The 21035-nt window shown below is 39.3% G+C and overlaps 1 protein-coding gene across 1 annotated transcript in view; it reads left to right on the forward strand.

The window, feature by feature from the left end:
• The window catches only part of CMTM4 (CKLF-like MARVEL transmembrane domain containing 4), a 32503-nt gene extending 15090 nt beyond the window's left edge, over positions 1 to 17413 (forward strand). Inside the window, exons 2-4 of the mRNA XM_014942393.1 lie at positions 1760 to 1936; positions 9272 to 9370; positions 10836 to 17413. Coding sequence (XP_014797879.1) covers positions 1760 to 1936; positions 9272 to 9370; positions 10836 to 11009 — 450 coding nt within the window. The 3' untranslated portion in view covers positions 11010 to 17413. The remainder of the gene's footprint in view (positions 1 to 1759; positions 1937 to 9271; positions 9371 to 10835) is intronic.
• The last annotated feature ends 3622 nt before the right edge of the window (positions 17414 to 21035 follow it).

The following is a 21035-nucleotide window of genomic DNA, read 5'->3' on the forward strand; positions in this document are numbered from 1 at the left end:
GGATTCTGGTTTTCTGACTGTTCCATTTCATTACATATTCTTTCTTTCTTTTTTTTCCCAAGCTATTCAGTGCAAAGGGTAATATCTGAAGTTAAGTGTTTAGTCACTGGGTATCCATTCAGAATTTGTTTGATGTGACTTGGCCTGCTCTATTAGCTGGCAAAAATTAGTATGGCACGTGCTCTTTTAAAGAGAGTGCCCGAAGTGAAGGGTGAGAGATGTTTTTTGATTAAAAAGGTTTTGCTTTGTCTTAATCCATTTTTAAACTTAAATTAGCTACTGTATTCTGAAGTATTTGGCAGACAAAGCACGTGGGGTGTTGCCCTTTACTTAGAATTATGGCTGATGCTAGTGACAAACATAGTAACTTCTTTCAAAATGCTTTTTCTTCATTTTTCTAGTTTTGCTGTAGGAGGCAAAGACACTTTAATGGATGAAGCGTAAAAAGTGCTGGAAGAAAGTGTATTTGCAAAACGTTATTGAAGTTGGCAAAGAAGGACTTAACAGAAACTGATTTGTTTTGTGGCTTCTGTCAGTCTCTTAAACTCATGTTTTCTGTGTGCAAAACCTTCAAATGATGGAGTATTTAGCTCTGGGGAGGCTATCTCCCCAAGTTTTTCTTCCTCAAATTGAAGTGACTTACTATGGTCTCATTAGAATTTTGTGGCAGAGCAAGAAAGTGAATTCTTTCTGAAAAATGTAAGTGGGTGGGTGGGGGGGTTGTTGTCTTGAAAACTAAAGCAAAACACTTTTATGGCCTTCCTTGCTTGCCATGGAAAATTAAAAAAACCAACCAAACCAAAATAAAACTGTCCATGCAACTGTTTTTCTTCTACCAGTTATATTTAAAGAGGAATCGGTTTGAAACATAGACTTAAGATGTCTCTCTTATCTAATGCTGTCTAAGTGGTAGCTAATATTGGTGTATGTTTTTTTACGTGTTTTAGTTTTGTCCATTGGGCAGATTTTTTTAGAAGTGTATTGAGGTTCACTGTTTTATCTTAAATAGTAAATTAAACTGTTGTCCTGCGATAGTCTGCATTTGTGTTAACTCTACCAAGGTACCTTCTGTACTTTGTGACTAACCAGTATCCCAGTTAGATGGATGTGTTCACAGCACCAGGAGCGTCGTCTTCGTCTGTTCGCTGCTTGTTTTATTGTCTTATTAGTAAGGGAATGATAAAACATGGTTTTATATGAAATTCATATTATTGAAAAAAAAAACATGAAAAAGGCAGGCATTTTTGGAGGATGGTATCATGAATCTATTTGGTTTTGAATTGATTTAGATCTTGAGACGGTAGTGAATTTTAAATAATACCTTTATTGAAATCACACTATATTAATACTATATAATTGAGCTTGAGGTTGGCCCAATAGAAGAATGCATTCCATCTTCAAGTTTTGGAATGGCATATCATGGGTGAAAAATGAAATATAACGCTTGAGGTGCCGTTTGCATATGAAGCCAGTGGCCTGAAGGGGTTTCATGCCTTTCTGGGTGTCTCGGTCATTTTCTTTTTAGACTCCTTGTAATTTTGCTAAAATATACTTTGTTCGACAGGAGATATCCAGAAAGTCTTGCATTAATTTGCCTTTGTTTTTGCTCTCTAGACAGTGCCCTGTTATAAACTAAAATCACACATTCCTGAGTGTAAACTGATCATGTTCCCAATGGAAATTTCAGGAATACTTGTGGCTATTTTCAAAATGTGGAAATCTATTTATATTTTTTTTTTCCACTTGTTTTTCTTCCTAGGTTTTGGCACTGATTGCATTCATCTGCATAGAGACCATCATGGAATGCTCCCCTTGCGAAGGCCTTTATTTCTTCGAGTTTGTGAGCTGCAGCGCGTTGGTGGTTACTGGAGTTCTGTTGCTTATGTTCAGTCTAAACCTTCACACGAGAATACCGCAGATCAACTGGAATCTTACTGTAAGTTCATACAAATCCTCACTCTCTTAAAAAATAGCAGCAAATCTGTTTTAAAGTTTGGTCTTTGAACTCTGCTTTCGACTTCAGATTGTGTATGAGTGTTCTCTGTGCTGAGTAAAGCATACGTTATACTTGTATTTATTTGGAGTACTAATGGCAGAATGAGCTTTGAAATGTAACAAGATTAAACTACATTAAATAGAACTAAAATTGTCCTCTGGTAGATTCCCTTTGGAAGGAAAAACTTCCTACTAATGCCAGTAATTACTGTTTGTGGATGAAGCGGATAAAAATGCAGCCTGTAGTTACTTAACTCTGACAGATGCTGTATTTACAGTAGCTCGTTGTTCTCTCCTAAGCTGTTTTTTATATTAGGACAGTTGTGCTACATATATTTCCTTACACAGACTATTACAATAATCATGCAGTAATGTAAAAAATTATGTGCTTTCTGTGAAAATCAGGTGCTCTGATTTGCTTACACGCATAACTATTAAACATTGACTGGCAATGCTTAATGTGTTCTCAAATATGAGGCGTTTTGGGAAGAGAACTGCTGGCAGAGCACATTCCTTTTGTACCAGTCTCCATTTCCATGATGTATTTTGAGTTAAACTTTCAGATTGGGTTGCATAAACACAGGTCACAAAATGAACATGTTTGTCACTCCAGCAAAAGAGCTGTCAGCTTCAAGGGTACTATTTATACCAACTTCTTTGGACAGTATAGATAGATATGTGCCTATGCTGTGTTTTATTTTGTAACAGCAAGTTTGTAAGTTCTGTTGGAGACCAATCCCAGGGTTTCTATCTGATTTCTTTGTTTGTTTGTTTTTAAAGTAATTCATGAATGTTGCAACTTGCATGTTTTCAGTAACTGTTTATAAGCCTGAAGGACTTGTCTAAAATGATACCGGAATGTGGAATTAGAGGATCCTTTGTGCCCTGTGGATGCACCATCTATTGAGGAGCTCTCCCTGTAAGAGTACTTGGTGAATTAGAGGGACTGAGAACTGTGGCTGGTAGCTGTAGGTGGGGGACATCCAGGTGGCTTGCAAAACAAAACCAGTGGAACCACAGGAACGTTACTGGTTTGTCCTGGCCTTTGCTCCTTGTGCCTCCATTCTGCCAGTATTGTTGATATTTGTGGCAAGCTGAACAGCAGTGGCTGCAGAGGGTGGTCTCTTTCTGGTCTGTTCTGTTGCCAACTTGGTTGGTCAATGAGCATCACAACAGCCTGACACCTGATAACAGCCATGGAAGACTGTCTTTTTATACTGCACACTTCTGGATGCGCTAGTAGGGTGTACAGGAGTGTGATTACAAGTGTGTAAGTGCTTCAGTGTCACACAAAATACATGGTGGTCTTGCTGGTGCGATGCGAGTGGTTTCACTGTGAATACTAGACCCAGCTTGTGTTCCTATGGGAGATTACTTTGCCAAAGTTTGTAGGAAATTTAAGAATATAGAGTAGCAGCAGATGTGTTTTTGGGTTATTTTGGCATTTGATTCTTAACAATTTAGATATATATTCATATGTTATTTGCCTCTTTCAATATTTAGTACTTCCCTGTGTTTTGGTGGTTATTTTGATAATTTTGCAGTCTCTAAGTGACACAGTTATCACAGGAGTTGCATTCTGAGTAACAGACTTTCACACTCCTGAATGCTTTAGGAGGAAGTCACTCCAGCTTATACATAAATTCATTAATATACATGATTTAAAAAAATATGTATGACTCTATAATGGGTATTTCCCTTGTGAAAAGTCTCAAATTTTGCTTTTAGAAGCTGTGTGAGGAGAAGAGGCTGTTACAGTACTTAGAAGAATTTCATAGTCTTAAATTTAGGAAGAAGTTTTTCTTTAAACACAGTACTCACACAAACTTCCTAGAAAAACCTTTTGCTTTCAAATGATCCTATATATTAGAAAGTACCAGGCTATCAACTGCCACTGGCCAACACAAAATTGTCTCCTTTAGTACTTGATTAAAATTGGATTTCTTTCTAATGCAGTGTGGCTTATTGTCTGATGTTGGCTATCCCTGACTGGAATGAAAATGTGGATCAATATGTACTAGCAACTAACAGAAATGCAGATTTACTACATAGCTTTTTGATATATATTTGTAGTCATTTGTGGAAAAGAGCTTTGTTTTGATCCTGTTTAGAGACACGCTAACTATTTTCTCATTTTCATGAGGTAAATGTGAAGGAATCAGGGAGATGGTGAGGCCACACTCGGGTGTGTTGGAAAGGGGCAGGTCTGCTACAGCAGATGAAAGAACAGTCAATTATTTGTCTGTGTTGTGCAGCACTATTGATATTATGCAAAAATGCAAAAGCTGGGGAACCTGTCAGTGGAATTTTCCATTTCCCTTATGCTTCACAGCTCAAAGGAAGCCTATTCTGCAAGGAGACTTTGAAGGGGAATAGGGGAATGGAGAGCACCCCGTAGCAGTGATCCTGCTGAACTGATCAGATGCCACTTTGAAATGTTTGTTTTGCTATAATTTTGTGTTTCGCTAAATTAGCCTTTTTTTCAAATTCATTACTTGTGTGTTGTGATCTACAGCAAGAGCTTGAGGTCTTGCAGCCAAACTGTGTGGATGACATGGCCCTCGAGAAGCAGGGACAGGGTTGGACAAAGCGTTTGTAGTAATTTTGGGGTTCTGGTGAATTTTCCTGTGGTCTGCCAGGCTTTCTGACACTGGCTGTCACGGCAGGGTGGGTACTTTTCAGGACTGGGAACTGAGATGACTTGGGGAGGGGGAGAATTGATGGCAAACAGCTGAGAATGTTGGAATTTGACAGTATCTCTTGGATGAGTGTTTGTATAACGAGAGAAATCCAAGTCATTACAGATGTAAATCATGGCATAATTAGCCAGTAGAATGGCCTGTTTATGTCTGTGTGTAGCAGAAATAGATTTTGAGCATTGATTTTTATTTTATTTTATTTTTAAACATCCCCTGGAGCTCTGGTAGTGTGTTTTGTATGTGCTCAGTTCTGAATACAGAGTTTTCCAGCCCAGAGCAGCCTCAAAGATGAGACAAAGAACTGAGCGCAGCACAAACTAATTAGAGTTCCGCCGGGCTTATTAGCCTGGGTCCCAGGGAAGCGCTGCTACGGGGAGGGAGCTCGGGGAGTCAGGTGTGTCCCTTTGAAGACACAGATCAGTGGTTGTATTTTGTGCTGCCTGAACACTTATTTCATCATCTTTGCAGGGTTGGGGTTTTTTTTTTCAGTTGTTGCAGAGATGAAACCTTGTGTGTGAGGAACTGACACTGAAGTAGTTGGGAGGAAATTTGATGTGGTGCCAGAATGACAAACTGTCTTATTTCTAACCTTGGCTCTGATGAGTGTAGTTACAAAGCTGTAGTTCAAAGGCCCTCACGGGGCAATCTTGATTTCTTTTTAAAAAAATTATTTATTTATTTTTCCTTTCTCTTTGGAAAGAAACATCTTGGTTTTCTTTGGCTTGCTTAGCTGTTGAATGAGAAATTAAGTAAGTCATCCTTCGCTTTTATGTTTACTGCTGTCAAAATAGCAATGCCTATTAAGGATAAAAATGAATATTTTATAAAATTGTCAAAATTAATTTCCTCTGGGTTAGTGCTCTTCATGGGCAGTTCTCATTTGGTGCAGCATAGTGTAAACAATGCTGCGTTGTTCTGTAAGAAATACAAGCACAAGTTTTAAATACAAGAAATATTACATGGTTTTGTAGTTGATTCTAGTAAGGTCTGTTGTTTTTTTGATGGTAACTGTTGGTCCTGTCGGTGTGCAGAGATGCTTCTTGCACAAACAAGCAGGGAAAGCAGCCAAGAAAGACCTGAGAGGGAAATAGGCAGGTGATCTTCAAGAAACCCGAATGAAATGGGGATTGTAGAAGGATCAGAGCCAACTCCTGGTGATGTACCAAACTGAAGCTGTCGAAGCTGATGTCCCTTGCAGCTTTCAGGAGTTAATTGTGGGAGTTTTAAATGACCTCTCATTCATAGCACCAGTTCAGCTTCCTCATTCATCCAGGAACCATACCTGCCCAGACCCTTAAAGAACAAAGACTGTAGGATGCTGTCCACTTTTTTATAGTTTCCCACCTTTACAGCAAAATCAGCAGAACAAAAGCCTCACCCCATCTATTTTAGTATAAAGTGCTGTTTTGGCATAAATTCATCTTCATCCCCAAGTTAAGATGCCTCCTCTGAACAGGACAGATAACTGGTGGTGGCAGTAACAAATACATGTCCTTGGATAGTCTCCCTTGGACTAATAGGACTGTTGGTGACTGAACAGAATGACTTTCGAATAACTAGCAAGCGACCATAAGTCAATCTTTTCTTTTTAAATTATTTTGGAAAGGAGGAAGGGAGCAGCAGCAGCCTAGAGTGGATTTGAGTCAGCTCGTAGATTTTGTTCTCTGTTATGGATGGCAGCTTTGTACAGTATTTTATGGCACAGTGTTCTGTCTCATGAGGTTGCTGTAATTTCAGCAGAAATTCTTCTATCTGTGTGATGTGGTTTTTACTTTGTCTATAAATATAATAGCAAGAACTTCAGCTACAACATGGACAGATTTGAAACGGCTCATCTTTTTTCAATTAGTTTATTCTTTTTATTGTCACGATTATTCATTTTCTCTTACGTGGAAAAAAAAGCTACATTATTTTAGGGTGTGTCCTTTACTGCTTGAATTCTTGCTGTAGTTCATTCTCTTTTGTTTCTGCTCTGACTTCTCCCAAAACTGGTGTAATTTTTTCTTTTATCTTTCTGCTGTAAGTAGGAGGTACTCCTTTTTTTTTTTTTTTTTTTTATTTAAAAACTTCTCCCAATTTAAAAAAAAAAAAACCCAAAAAAGGGGTTTTCACAGAAATCAGCTGTCTGGCCCCTGGGGCATTCACATTATTAAAGTGCTCATTTTTTTTTTTTTTTTTTAATTAAAAACTTCCACCAATATTTGCATCTGTGATGTTACCATTGTGTTATTGATGTGTCACTGCTTCTTAAGCTCCAAACAATCTGATCTGTGGCTATGAAAAACTGTATTATTTTTTGCTTTTTCAGAAACCAACCTTACTCTATGTGAATCAATTATGAATAGCATTAAAAGGTTTCACCTAAACAGGCAAAATGGAATTGCAGAAACGAATAAATTGGTGGCTCAAGATGGAGTCAAGTCTTTTAATTTGAAATGTTTGATTCTTTACAAGGAGAATTTTGATATTCTTTGTAAAGAGTAGAATAAAATAAAAGACCTAGCTGTCTTGCTTATGCTATTGTCCTTTGGCAAGGTGATCAAGCTGTCAGACATCAGCAGGATTCGTTAATAAGCACATCTGACCCCATAAAACATAGTGCATTATGTATCATCCACTTAGTCTTTAAGTATGGTATTAAGGAAGTACAAAATGTGTCTGAAAAAACAGCTGGGTTATAAGAAATGAAAAGGTGGAATATTAAACACATATTCAGTTGTTTGTTCTGATGATTAGCTTCCTTAAAATAAGCTTGCTTTATTTTGAATGTGACTCTGCATCTGTTAATTTTATTATACTATTAATTTTGTGCTTTTGTATGCTAAACTTTTAAAACGGCTAGTGTTTTTTTCATTATTTGAACACTGGAGTCTTCATGTACACAGCTCAATCTTTTTAAGATTCAAAGCACTTTAGGTTCTTTGATTCATACTGTGAGAAATTTTCTCTTCCTTTCAAATAACTTCTGTGGCTCTTCTCTGTACCCTGTCCAATTTTTTCAACATACTTTTAAAAATGTGGATACCGGAACAGGATGCAGCGTTCCAGTGTCCCTTGCAAAGGTAAGATCACCACCTTACACCTATCGTGTCCCTATGTCCCAAAGAATGTATAAGTGCTTTTTCTCCCTTTTTTTGTGTGTCATGGCATCACATGTTGAGGTGCTTACCTACTGTAATTGCTAAGTTTTTCTGAGATATTTCTTCTAGCATTTTGTCTTCATTGTGTAGGTCATGCCTGTAGGTGGCAAATGTGCTTGGTAGTAAAATATACAACTTGACCTCGGGTTGAACTGATTCTTTTATTTATTTTTATATTATTTAAGAGCATAGCTGCCCTCTCCTCAGTATTTAGTTTCAGCATTCTTGATGGCATATATATATATGTTTACTCTAGAAACTTGATGAGAATGGTGAATACTGTTGAATCTGTTGTCAACTGTTGTCACATTGTCATATTATAGTGAGACTTCCCCTCTAGTGAAAAAAGGTTTGTGCAGATGAGAACCACAGCTCTTGCTGGCAGCCCTGGCAGCACAGTTTGAGCTGCTAAACTTAGAATTGGAGAAATTATGAAATGCCATTTATTTTCTAATATGTCTATTTTCATAATTTATCTATTTACCTGCTATTTCCTACATCTCTGTAGTGTACGTACAGGGCAGTGTACATACATATCAAATGTTTTAAAAAAATTGTAAAAGGTGGCCTAAGTAACATACTGCACAGCTAGTCCCTAAAGAATCTAGCATTTTATTTCTTCTATTATTTTAAAGTCTCAACTCTTGAATTTTTCTGAGCCTCAAGTCTTGTATTCATGTAATTATTCTTGTGCTAATAGCTGCCCTTCAGAATTCTTACTTCTGTTCCCATGATACATTAATGACCCTGCTTTTTGTAAGGGATGGCAGCGAAATCCCCCCAGCACCGAGTGACACGCAGCGTGTGTGTAACTGAACTGCCTGGTGCCTGTCCTTTTCCTGTACCTTGAGCAAAAGTGAGAATTTTCTGTGAACATAGGTGTCCCTGGGGCGTTGCTGTGCATATGTTCCAAAAGGTCAGCTTGGAACATCAATTTTATTCAATAAATATGTAAAAATCTGTGTATTCTCACAATATGGGCAGCTGTTACAGAAATAGTAATGCCGCAAAGAATTTGGAGTAAAATTTGTGACTATTGTCTGGGCAGCACATGGGGTGCTGGTAGGATGTGAAAGAGAAAAAGGAGTTCCTGGAAGGCTAAAGCTGGATATTTGGGTTACTTCAGCATCAGTGAGGTAGAACAGTTTTACTCATTGTGCTGACAGTACCTTTCTAATAAACCCAGCAGAAATGGAAGTAGCGCATCCAGAATCCGGGCTGGTGCTGTATGTGTATATGAAGTTCGCAGAATAATGAATGTTCATGCTACATTTCCTGCGTAATAATCTTTGCCTTCTTTTCTATAAGTAACAAACTGCATGGAAGGTGGGAAAGTATTCCTCTAGTTCTTGTTCTAACCTTCTTCTATTTCACCGCTTCTAATCAAAGCAAGCAAAGAATCATTGTTTAGTAATGCTAATGAATTTATTTTTTTAGGATCTGGTCAACACTGGACTCAGCACTTTCTTCTTTTTCATTGCCTCTGTAGTACTTGCTGCTTTAAACCATAAAACTGGAGCAGAAATTGCTGCTGTGGTAAGAATTTGAACTTCTTTATATATTCCTCTTATCTTCTATTGAAACTAAGAATACATTTTCTCTCGTGTTCATTGAATACTCCTGTTGCCTTTGCCATCACGGTTTACTTCTAGTTTTACAGTTGGCTGTATGCTAATTCTGATTTAAAATCATTTACATCTTTTGAGTTCTTTGTCTTAGGATAAGAACAACCAGAAAAATGACCTGCAGCCTTGCTCCTTTCTCTATAGCTAGCTTAGATGCTGCTGCTCTTTATTGCAAGGCTACAGAAAAGAGAGAGCTGAAAATTTACAGGAATCACAGAATGCTATGGGGTCGGAAGGGATATTGCAAGGCTACAGAAAAGACAGAGCTGAAAATTCACAAGAATCACAGAATGCTATGGGGTCAGAAGGGACATCTGGAGATCTAGTCCAACCCCTTGCCAAAGCAGGTCCACCCAGAGCAGGTTGCACAGGAATGTGTCCAGGTGGGTTTGGAATGTCTCCAGAGAAGGAGACTCCACCACCTCTCTCGGCAGGCTGTTCAGGGCTCTGCCACCCTCACAGGAAAGAAGTTCTTCTCATGTTTAAATGGAACTTCTTATGTTCCAGTTTGTGCCCATTAACTCTTATCACTGGGCACCACTGAAAAAGACTGGCTCCATCCTCTTGACACCCACCCTTTAAGTATTTATAGGCATTGGTCAGATCCCCCCCCCCTCAGTCTTCTCTTCTCCAAACTAAAAAGACCCAAGTCCCTCAGCCTTTCCTCATGAGAGAGATGTTACAGGCTCCTGCAAATTTGGGCTGTTTACACATAGTTTTCTGAGTTATTCTTGCTCACTACAGGTCATTTTTGTTCTGTGGAGTGAGTAGACCTTTAGGCTCCTACAAATTTGGGCTGTTTACACATAGTTAGCTGAGTTATTCTTGCTCACTACAGATCATTTTTGTTCTGTGGAGTGAGTAGACCTTTACTTGGAGATTATAAATCTAGGGCAGTAAGCTCAAGCAAATTAATTTTGTGCTTGAACTGGCAACTTTTTAAAATGAAGATAAAAAATTCTAGACGTTGAAAATCACACAAGAGTTGAAGCATGTAGGAAGAACTGGAAATGAGCTCCTTCTCCAGGCTGAGGGTCTGGACTGATCATCTCTTCTCTTGTCATTCACTATTCTGTGCAGCCCGAGGAATGAGCTGTTGGATGAAGAGCTCTATTCTTCTTCACAAGAGGTTCTTCCATTGAAGTTGCATTGCAGGATTTCATTGTCATGTTTGTAGACAAGAGAACTTTGTTTTCTGGGATCATTAGTCTTAGTCGCTTTTGCAGATTGAAGAAGGAAAACATCAATTTTACAGGCCATGATGATTTGTCAGTGCAAATGAAGTAAAAAACGAAGTTTCTGAGGAATTTGTTGTGAAACTACTATTGTTCTTGTTTTCAAAAATTGTCTTTGACAATTCTTTCTACTTCTTGTAGATCTTTGGTTTCTTGGCAATGGCAGTGTATGCTGTGAACACGTATTTAGCTATTAAAAAGTGGCGAATGAACAGCAGACAACAGAGTAGTCGGCAGACGAGTGACTACATTCGTGCTCGGACAGAATCCAGAGAAGTAGATCATCGCCCTGAGATCCAGCGTCTGGATGCGTGAAAGCAGCGTTCAAATGGGACTGCAAAGGGAAAAGAAGTGCTTAACTCCCTCGTGGAATTAAAGGGTTTTTTTCTTTATTTAAGGAAGAAAAGGAAGATCGGATGGTGGCAAAGAGTGCCCAGCCCTGCACACGTGCAGAGGTGCATTGAGTCAGAAGCTGTTGTCATGAAGGCAGTAAATATTGGTCATTCAAAAGCAAGATCAGTTTAAGACATCCACATATATATACGTATATTATATATCTTATATAATATATAACATATATATGTTTTGCAGTATGTTACTGTTTCGGATTAACTGCACAGAACTTTCCTTCCCTCTCCCAAGTGCAAGCTCTGAATACACATGTTCTGCCACTGTTTCTTCATCTGTTGTAAACACTACATTGCTTGGGTTAATATAAGAAAGAAATCTACCAAAAGTAAATATAAATACACATGAAAAAGGAAGTGAGGGGCAAACAGCAATAACTTTAGCCATGTATCCCGTCCAGCAAACCCTCTGTATCCATCCTCATGCAGCCTCGGCAGCGCGGCTCCGTTCTCAGCTGCAAGATCTCCTGCAGTTTCCCTGTTGGGGCACTTGCAGGGCTGAAATGGGCAACAATTGCACAGTTTTGGTGGCTGGATGTAGCAGTGAGGTGGTTGCCCTCTGGGCTACTCTGAAATTGCCATGTTCAGTTCAGGCATGGCCCGGGCCAGATCTGACCTGTGTGAAGTCAGCATGTTTGCTGAATTGTCATCATAACGCACGAAGTGCAGGTACAAGGGTTTTCTGCTGAAGTTGGGATACATTCTGGTTTTCATTCCAAAATGGCAAAAGAAAGGTGCTTGGGAGGCAAGGTGGGGGAAAGGGAGTTGAGGGGCACAGGACAGAAAGAAGGGGTTGTCATCCAGTTGACTTACATTCCAGTCACGGCTTTTTTTCATTTGGTTGTTGTTGGTTTTTTCTCTTTTTTCCTCCCTTTTTTTTTTTTGTAAGGTTCAACCTTTCTGAGAAGCCTTGGGTAAGCAAGAACTAGCAAAAAATTATGATGTGCTTCTAAAAATGTTTCTAAAGTTGCAACATTGTGATTAACGTAAGATAAATATTTTGAAGGGTTGTTTGTTTATTCTAAAATTAAAACTGTTTGTGGTAGGTAAAATTGATTTTTAAAATTTTTTTTTAATTGAATGTTTATGCAATTTTTTTTCTCTCCTGTTTTATTGGAAAATGAGTCTAGATAATTGGAGGATAATATGGTTGTACTGATTTGTTTAGAAATAGTTTTACCTAAACTGAAGTTTCCTTATTTTAATTGTACTTTCAGTGAAAAGAAGGATATTATCTCGACTCAAAACTTGAATTCTGCAGTCATCAGTTAGACAATATCATAACGTTATTAGGAGGATGTCCCTTGCTGTTTTTCTGGTGTTTTTGAGTGATGTTTTTATCTGTGTAATCCATTCTTTGGCACGTTGCCTGCGTGTTACATGAAGAAAATGTGTCGGGGAGGAGATCTCTACAGCTGAATTCCTTTCTGGGGTGAGATGATGAAATTTTTGAAATCAGCAGAACTGTGTGCCACAGACACCTGAACTTAACTCACGTTTGACTTGAATACTTGTTGTATTGTGTTCTTCCATAGCTGTGCTCTTAAGTGGATGAATGCAGTTCACTGGAGTCTTAAGAACAAAGGGCAATACAGGAGATGAGTAGAAGTGCCTGGGCTTTTTGAATTCTGGAGGGAGCTGGGGTAGTGAGAGGTGTGAGCCTGACACTGCAGTGGTTGAATTCAGCAAGAGAATTACTTTGATGTGTAAAATCCAGTGACAAAAGCAATGTCTTACCATTTTTAGTTTACTGATACCCACAGTGCATTTCACCTTAGTGGCCAAGACGGAGATTAAAATTCAGAAAGAATTACTAATGAGGTTAAAGAAAACTTGCATTTTCTTAACGAGTAATGGTTTACTGGTTACTATAGTAATATTTTAATGTGCTTCATAGAAAGTTAATGGGAGCCATAGGGCTCCCATTAGAAAGCCAAAGGGAACACCAGTTTAAGAAAGATCAAACCATACAGCCAACCTCTAGTGTTGGGTTTAGAACACAGTTTGTTGAGGTGGTGCCTCACCATGGTTACTGTGTGTTTCAGGAAAAGCAACTGACAGTTCCGTGGTGTGAAGTAGCAGAGTTTATTTTTGCCAGTACGGTCGTTACAGCCTGGCTGTTTTTCAGCAGTCTGCCTGGTGCTGGCAAAGTTTGCAAGGAGCGTTTGTAGATACTGTTAATTATTAAAAGAGCCTTTTTAAAAGTAGCACAAGCGTATCTAGACTGGAATTGTAAACCGGTATTAAAGCAGTTTGGATAAAGATTGTAAAAAATATCCCAAACCAACCAAACCACCACAAAAAACCCCACACCAAAAAAACCCCAAACCCCCTACTCAAATGCAGAATATTGTCCTCCAGAAGATCCATGTTTTTAGAGTGGAACCCTCACCTGAAATCAGGAAGCAGGAGTTCAGTGATGTGCAGTGAAAGCTTTTCGTTAGGAGGATGTCGTTGGCTGATTAATGACAGGGACTGAAATGGTGAGTGTGTAAGAGAACGCCCTGTTCCTCTCCTCTGCCACCTGTGCTCATCCTGGTTTTCCAGAGCTGTGGGAGCTCTCCTGCCTCTGCAAGCTTAGGAATTTGGGATCTTTCAAGTTGTTGCACCTTTCCTCGCCTAGAAAAAGGATAACCTCACTGAGCTTTTTCTGGAGTGAGACCCTGAAAAGCTTTAGTTACCCGTTAGCTGGCGTGACAAATGCAGAGTGATGCAGTTATACTTCTAATACAGTGTAGTACTTCATCGTCTGTATCGCAGACCCGAATGACCTTGAGTGCTTTTACTTGTGAAATAACATTTTCTTGAGCTGAGAACATTATGACATTATTTATTACTTACACCATGACTTGAGCTTAGCACAGCTTTCAGGGTAGAATTCAAAAATAATATTAATTTAAAAAGTACTATCTGATACACTTTGTACAACAGAAAAGCAAATGTAAATTTGTAATTTCCTTATTTTGGGGACCAAAGATGATTTTAGTATTGTACAGTATATACTTTCTAAAAATCTAAGTTAAGCATTTATTACTCTACAGAGACATTATTTACTATTTGGATTATATAGAAGGGAAATAAAAGTAGCTGTGAGAGACAACTAAACTCCAAACATTAGCATCATATGATACATACACGGTTGATTCTCCACCCCACTCGCCCGACTTAATTTTACACGGTGTGTTGAAGAGGTGGTAATATTTTCAGACTGTTATTCGAACTGCAGTCGTCATAAAAAAGCTCTGAAGGAGGAAAATACTTTTTTTTTTAAAACTTGCTTAAAAAAAGTGACGTTAAACTGGTTCTCCTAGCCAGTTAGTCTTGGTGTAATTGCCGAGTGTATAGGGATAGTTTCTTCTAGTCCTTAAGAGTGCTGTTTAGCTCCATAAAGGGATTCAAAACCCCACTGTAAATATAACTAAATTGAAGCTAAACAGTTGAACCTTGGAGGAACGGGACGCTCGAAACTGTAATGGTTTTGATTAGTCCTCTTTTGTCAGACTAAGCCCTCGGATATGCACTCCCCATGTATTCCTGCATGTAGAAATAACGGTAAATCTTGCAACCTATGCACAGGCATCAGAAGATGAATTAAAGCATAAGAGGTGATTGGGGCAACAGCGTAACAACCGTTGTATAGTGTTGTAAGCATATGTGTTCTCCTTTTAATGCTATGTGTGCTCAGGTTTGTCAGCCTTGGTTCAAGTTTATCCTACATTCCTGTAACGGTGTGCAAACTGCCTGCAAGAGTTTGAGAAGTTTCTAAACCCAGAGTTAATAACTGATTCGACAGTTTCAGTGCTTCTTAGTAAAGTTGCTTCCTTCTTCCTCTCCACTCGTTCCTTTAATTTCATATACTCATGCCTCATCTTTTTTACATTTTAATATTTAATTTCTGTTAAGCCTTCTTCATTGATCTGTGTAGTGTCTGCTTCCATGTAAGGAAGGTAATAATACCGTGTCCAGCGAATAATTGCATAATTGTGGTCCTCTTCCCTTTAGCTGATGGTGTTTGGGCTGGATGTGCTGGGAAAAATGGGATTATTTCCCTCTATTGTGGGCTTTGGAAGCTCGTGGGTGTGCTGCATGTGCTTCTGTGGGAGCTTTTGGTAGGAGCCACATGCGGAGAGGGTGAGAGATTTGTCTGCCTCTGCCTTTATTGAGAAGGAGAGGGAGAGACAGAGACCTGAAATCCGCAGTAAAAGTAGGTGTAGCAGTGATTTGCTGTCCCCAGCTGCGGGGCTGTGCTGGGGAGATCCCACACCGAGGTTAAACCTGAGTTACGTGGACAAATGGGTGTGATTATGGAATAACTCCAGCCCGGCTGGTTCACAGAGACCCCCAGGCCGGAGGTGGGCTCCAGGTATCTAGGAGAAAGGATAGTTTCAGACTAATTTCTGCTCAGTCCCACTGAAGTGGGTCAAGCTGTCATGTAGCATTTCTGAAACTTGGGTGCTTAGTTCTTGTCATTTATAGCATAAAATAACGGGTTGTTCAGAGGGCCAGCAAAGCTCAAAAAGACTGTGCAGACAGAGATGTCATGTATGTGAATTTTAATGGCAACAAATGTAATATTTTAAAAATGAAACTGAAATAGGTACAATAACCAGCAGAATGTTTGGAAGTAGTTTGTAGAAATTTTGCCGTGTTCCTCTCTTTATTTTAACAGAGGGAGTTGGTTAAAAATGAATTTATACAAATATTCAGGAAATCTCTGAATGCCACTTGAGAGTTTTTTGCTGTATGTTGTTTTTCCCGTTAGCCACGTGGCCACCTGGATAGATCTGTTTGACAGAGTCAGAGCAGTGCTGTCCAACATGAAAGGGTTCCTTTCTTGTTTTGGTCTTACTTTTGCATTGTCTTTTTAAAATCTGTCTATAATTTAACCATCTGTATTCTAAAATATTCTTAAAAAAAAATATCTGCTTACACTGTGATTTATGATAGCCTTTAATTTAGAGTATACAACACAATCTAATTTTCCTTTGGGATATGCAGCTTTCAAAAGTGTTCTTATATTTGCCCAGAAATGAAAGTTGTCTATTTATCATGAAAATGTGATTAGATGAAGTTACCTGTCCAGAATCCCAGTGCAGCTCTTTCAAATGTGCTGGATGGATGAGTTAGTGAAATTGCCTTTTAATCTCTATGGGTTAATAAATATTTTTTTATAACTAGCCACAGATATTCCTTTTTAAATTATACTTGGCAAACAGAAGATATTTAATTTTATATGCAATATACATAGTTACCTTGATTGACATATTTATAACATAGAGCTTTGTGTTTACTATGAAGGTTTTATCTGTATACCATGGACTTCATGGGTAAAATTTTAAAAAGCCAGTTAGCATATATGGAAGGATACGGAAACTATCTTCATGAATTCAGAATGAGGACATAGGAGCATTTCAAAAAGCAATAGCCAGATCATATTAACAGAGTATCTGGATTTTTTTCTTTTTTGATTGGGGCTGGTCCCTACAGCTATTTTAATAACATCTGGATATGAGTAACAGAACGAAATACGACCATCTGCCTCTTCTGACTGTCACAGACTATTGTCTAGAATATGGGAAATTTCAGGGTATTGTATTTGTTTTGCTTTAGACAAATGTCTCAATAGACATATTTAATTAAAACCTTCATGTGTTTGAAAGAAAACACCCTCTCTCACCCTAGGCTGATTTATCACTTTTGGTAACCTTTTAATCCCCAAAGTATTGTTGTCTAAATATTTTTAGTAATGTTACAATTATCCTCACGTCTACAGGTTAAAGTGGTTCTGGCTAACACCCTTTCATTGCAACGGTTGCTACCTTCAGGTTTATACTGTTTATACTTTAATCTTGAATGTTTACCGGTTTCTACTCGTTGGATATTGTGGAGGGAGAGCATATCTTAGCACTACAGTTCATCCAGCTCTAACTCATACGTCACGGTTCTGGAGTAAGAAAATACTTTGATTTATATATTGTGGCCAATTTATCGCATTTTAAAATGATTTCTATACTTAGGACACAACATTTATGACATAATATAACAAATGACGTAGCTAATCATTATATCTGTCTAGACTTACTCTCTTCTGTGTTAGTGTCATTTTGAAACTATTTGTATATGTTGAAGTTTGTAAGGGTTCAGGAACCCACAATAAAATAGTAAAGTATGTATTTATTTCTCATTATAACGCTCAGTTTTGATTTGAAAGTTGACACTTTGTATGTCTTTTCACAGAATTGTAAACAAAATACCGGAGGAAAAAAAAAAAAAAAAAAAAATCTGCTTCACCTAGGGTGCCTTCCATGTGTGGTATAAACACTTGTCATTCACAAAAAATAGAGATGTAAATTTATTAAAGCAGTAAACACTATTTTTGTAACGTGAGTCACTAACGCCTTTCGGGCTTGGCTGTGCTTTGCTCCCCCTGACAGCAGCGTTAGGGCTGCTGCTGTCCCATCCCCGTGTGCTCTCAGCAGTCCCTAAAAAAAAAAAAAAAATCTGCTTCACCTAGGGTGCCTTCCATGTGTGGTATAAACACTTGTCATTCACAAAAAATAGAGATGTAAATTTATTAAAGCAGTAAACACTATTTTTGTAACGTGAGTCACTAACGCCTTTCGGGCTTGGCTGTGCTTTGCTCCCCCTGACAGCAGCGTTAGGGCTGCTGCTGTCCCATCCCCGTGTGCTCTCAGCAGTCCCTCTGGGCTGGTGGCACATTGCATGGCCCTTGCCTTCAGCTGCTGCCTGCCAGGAGGAGACAGAGCCCCGTTGCTGAGCAGAGCCAGAAGGTACCCCAAATTTCCTTCCTCGAGGCTCGCGCAAAGAGATGCTGCGTGTGGGGATACCCCTGTCCTCAGGCCTGACTCTGTGTCCCCTCGAAAAACCTCGCAGGTATAATCTGAATGTTCTGATTCTAGCTCAGCATTTGGGATCTGTGGTGGCTGGGGAAGGAGCATCCAGGCCCGTATCCCTTGGGATACAGGTCCTTCACCCACAGAGCTGTAATTGTGAGCAGATCGGAAGCATCAGTTGAAATCATGGGTTAGAATTCCATCTCGGGCTGAGCAAAGGGGATGCAATTTTCCTTCTATCGTACGAGCACAAGTCTGTGTCATGCCCTTGGTATTTTGCTTTTGAAGTTAAGAAAAATGGTAATGTTTTGCCAAGGAAAAAAAAAACATCCTAGCAATGCAGAACCTGCCTCTGCAGCCCTTACTCGGGCAGCATTCCCCCTGGACTTGGGGGGCTGCTGATCAGGTACCTGCTGATCACCAAACCCCCATCGAGGACTTGAAGAATCTCACGAGTTAGCAGATGTTTGCAGAGAGACAATTTACAGCTGTGAAGCGATTTGATGTTATTTGGTGAGTGTTCTCATAGTTCCCAAACTGCCCGGGAGGCTGGCTGAGAAAAGCTGTGATTTCCCTGGTGGTACCTTCCAGCTGTGAACCCCTGGCTTGACCGAGTCCAAAGGGGAGGTAACTCTACAGGTAGACCCAACCCCCAGCCCCCTCTCACACCAGTAGTTGATTTCTCAGTATGTCGTGCTCCTCTTTTCTGGTGGTGTTTATGCTAAACAGAAAAAAACCAACCACACGCTGAAGAATTGTAACGATTGTCTTACCGTGCAGAAAGCAGTCTTGTTTTTAAAATCCATACTGTCATAGCATAATTTAAATGGTGTATTTATCGGTTTTAAATGTCATTTTGCTTTTCCAGTCTTTTGTATATGGGTACAATACTTCCTGTAAATTTTTTTTTTAAATTTAATTGTCATTCTGTCTTTTTTTTTCTTTTCTGATATTTGAGGATTTGAGCTCTGCGGATTTTCATGGTTCTCTTCTGATCATGTCTTCATAGTGGTAAAAGTCTGTATTTTTGTATGTAGGGAAAAATGGTAGTTTTCTAACACTTATCTTGATCAATATAGTATGGAATCATTTGTGAAGGACTTCCTGTTTAATAAATGGACATATTAAAGTACTAAAACATTGTCTTCATCTGTAAAGGGAAGTATCAGGTCAGTGTTACCAAGTGTCGTGGTACAAACTACATGAAAGCACAAATATTACCTGGCAAAATTAACACGGGAATTGTTGCTTTCTGTTTCAAGGAAATAGATTGAAAAACTGACTTTTTCTTTTTTTAAAAACATATGCTTAAGTGTTCTGGGTAGCATTGTGTTACCTTCTGACCTAGAAGCTTTACAAAACATTCAGAGTACGGTGCATTCTTCCAGTAAAAGAGGAATCTGTGCTGCAATGTGGATTTTTTTGATGCAGTCCTGTTTATTTAGAAGAAAAATGAGAGATGGTGTCTCCATCCTGACTTTTAAACCAATGCTGTGTGGAAAAAAAGGTATTTGGGGCATCTTTTAGTAAGACTCACATTCTTAGTGCTTACCTAAAATTTCTTCTGCTATCTTGATGTGTTCTTTCTCTCTTTTTCTCTCCGTGCTCCAAAAAAGATTAAAGGATGACTAGGTGGGGCTGCTGCTTGTACGGTGATACGTATCCTGCATTTCCTCTTTAGGGGGAGTTTGTATCCTGGTTTTTGGAATGAAGCCACTGAATTTTACTATTTTTACTCTCTGGCGAGGTCGGTTAGGAGCTGCCTGCCGCGAGGTTTAGCTCAGCTGAGCAGCAGTAGGTATGTTTTCTCCTTTCTTGATGCGTTTCGGGAGCGCCGGTGTCAGAAACACACGCTGTTGGTGTTTGGTGACAAGAACACGCTCGCTTCATGATACAGGCTGCTGGCTGCCTGGCAGGGGAAGATATAAAATTCAGGCTTAGAAATTTGCACAATGGACACTGAGCAGGGGCGTAATGAATTAAAAACATCTGTTTGCTATTGCAGAGTGTTGAATTGTCTTCTCCTTTCCAGCACACCAGGCTGGTGGAAGCGTTTCTTCTCAAGCACCGCATGCGCTGAGATACACCGCTTTTTGCTGAGTGTCCCCCAGATTGCTTTGTCTGGTGGAAGTTTAGGACTTGGAGAGCTTTGAACAGTGTCAGGTGAAAAGCAAAATTAAGTAGAGTAATGGACAGAGAGCTGGAAGGACAGTTTGAGTCTCTTCATTTCAGTCAGGATCGTATTGTGATTGAAAAGAGATGTTTGGTGATGAGCCTGGTGGAACACCGAAATAAGAGCTTGGATGGGGCTTCTGTGCTGCAGGGGTAAGGCTGTGCTTGGGTCACAGCTCCTGAATTGCAGAGAAGCCAGCCCTCCTGCTGTTTTGATCTGATCAGTTGAGGAAAAAACAAGCAAACACATACACACATAAAAGCCAAATAGCCAAGCAGGCTTTTCCTTCCCCCAGGGCTGGACTCTGAGCTTAGTGCAGTATTGCTGGCAGGAGACAGATTGCCAAAAGGACTGAGTCAGCCTGTCCCGTCCCGTCCCCGTCCCCCCCCCCCCCAAATACGAATGTGCTTTAGAGTTAAATAAAAGGATGGACTCTTACATGAATGCTTGACCCTGGGAGCAAACTGCTTAGAAATAAATTAAATCATCAAATATTTGAATGCTAATAACAAAATTCTCTGGACAGGCTAGTGTAGTCCTGAAGCAACTAAAGACCAATTTTGTTTGCCTCTTCTGTTGCTTTTTAGAAGTATTCCAATGTAAAAAAATACTACCAGAAAGCAGCTTTTTTGGTTATAACATGCCTGTGAAGGGTAAACCCCAAGGGGATGGTTGTTTATGACGCTGTTAGTTGCTGGGTAAGAGCACTGCTCTCCCACGTCTCCTAGTGATGCTAGAACTCATTCTTGGTTAAATTATTTCATGGTTTTGTGCTAAAGATGTAGTTTCTCCTTGCAGGACATGTAAGTGTGAGCGATGATTCGTCTCCAGTGGTGGCTTTGTGCTGTTGTCACCTCCCCAGCACACGGTGTCCTTCCTGAGTAATTATTTCTAATTGAATTCTCTT

Source organism: Calidris pugnax, unplaced genomic scaffold (assembly GCF_001431845.1).
Source record: "Calidris pugnax isolate Ruff unplaced genomic scaffold, ASM143184v1 scaffold28, whole genome shotgun sequence".
NCBI classification, from domain to species: domain Eukaryota; kingdom Metazoa; phylum Chordata; class Aves; order Charadriiformes; family Scolopacidae; genus Calidris; species Calidris pugnax.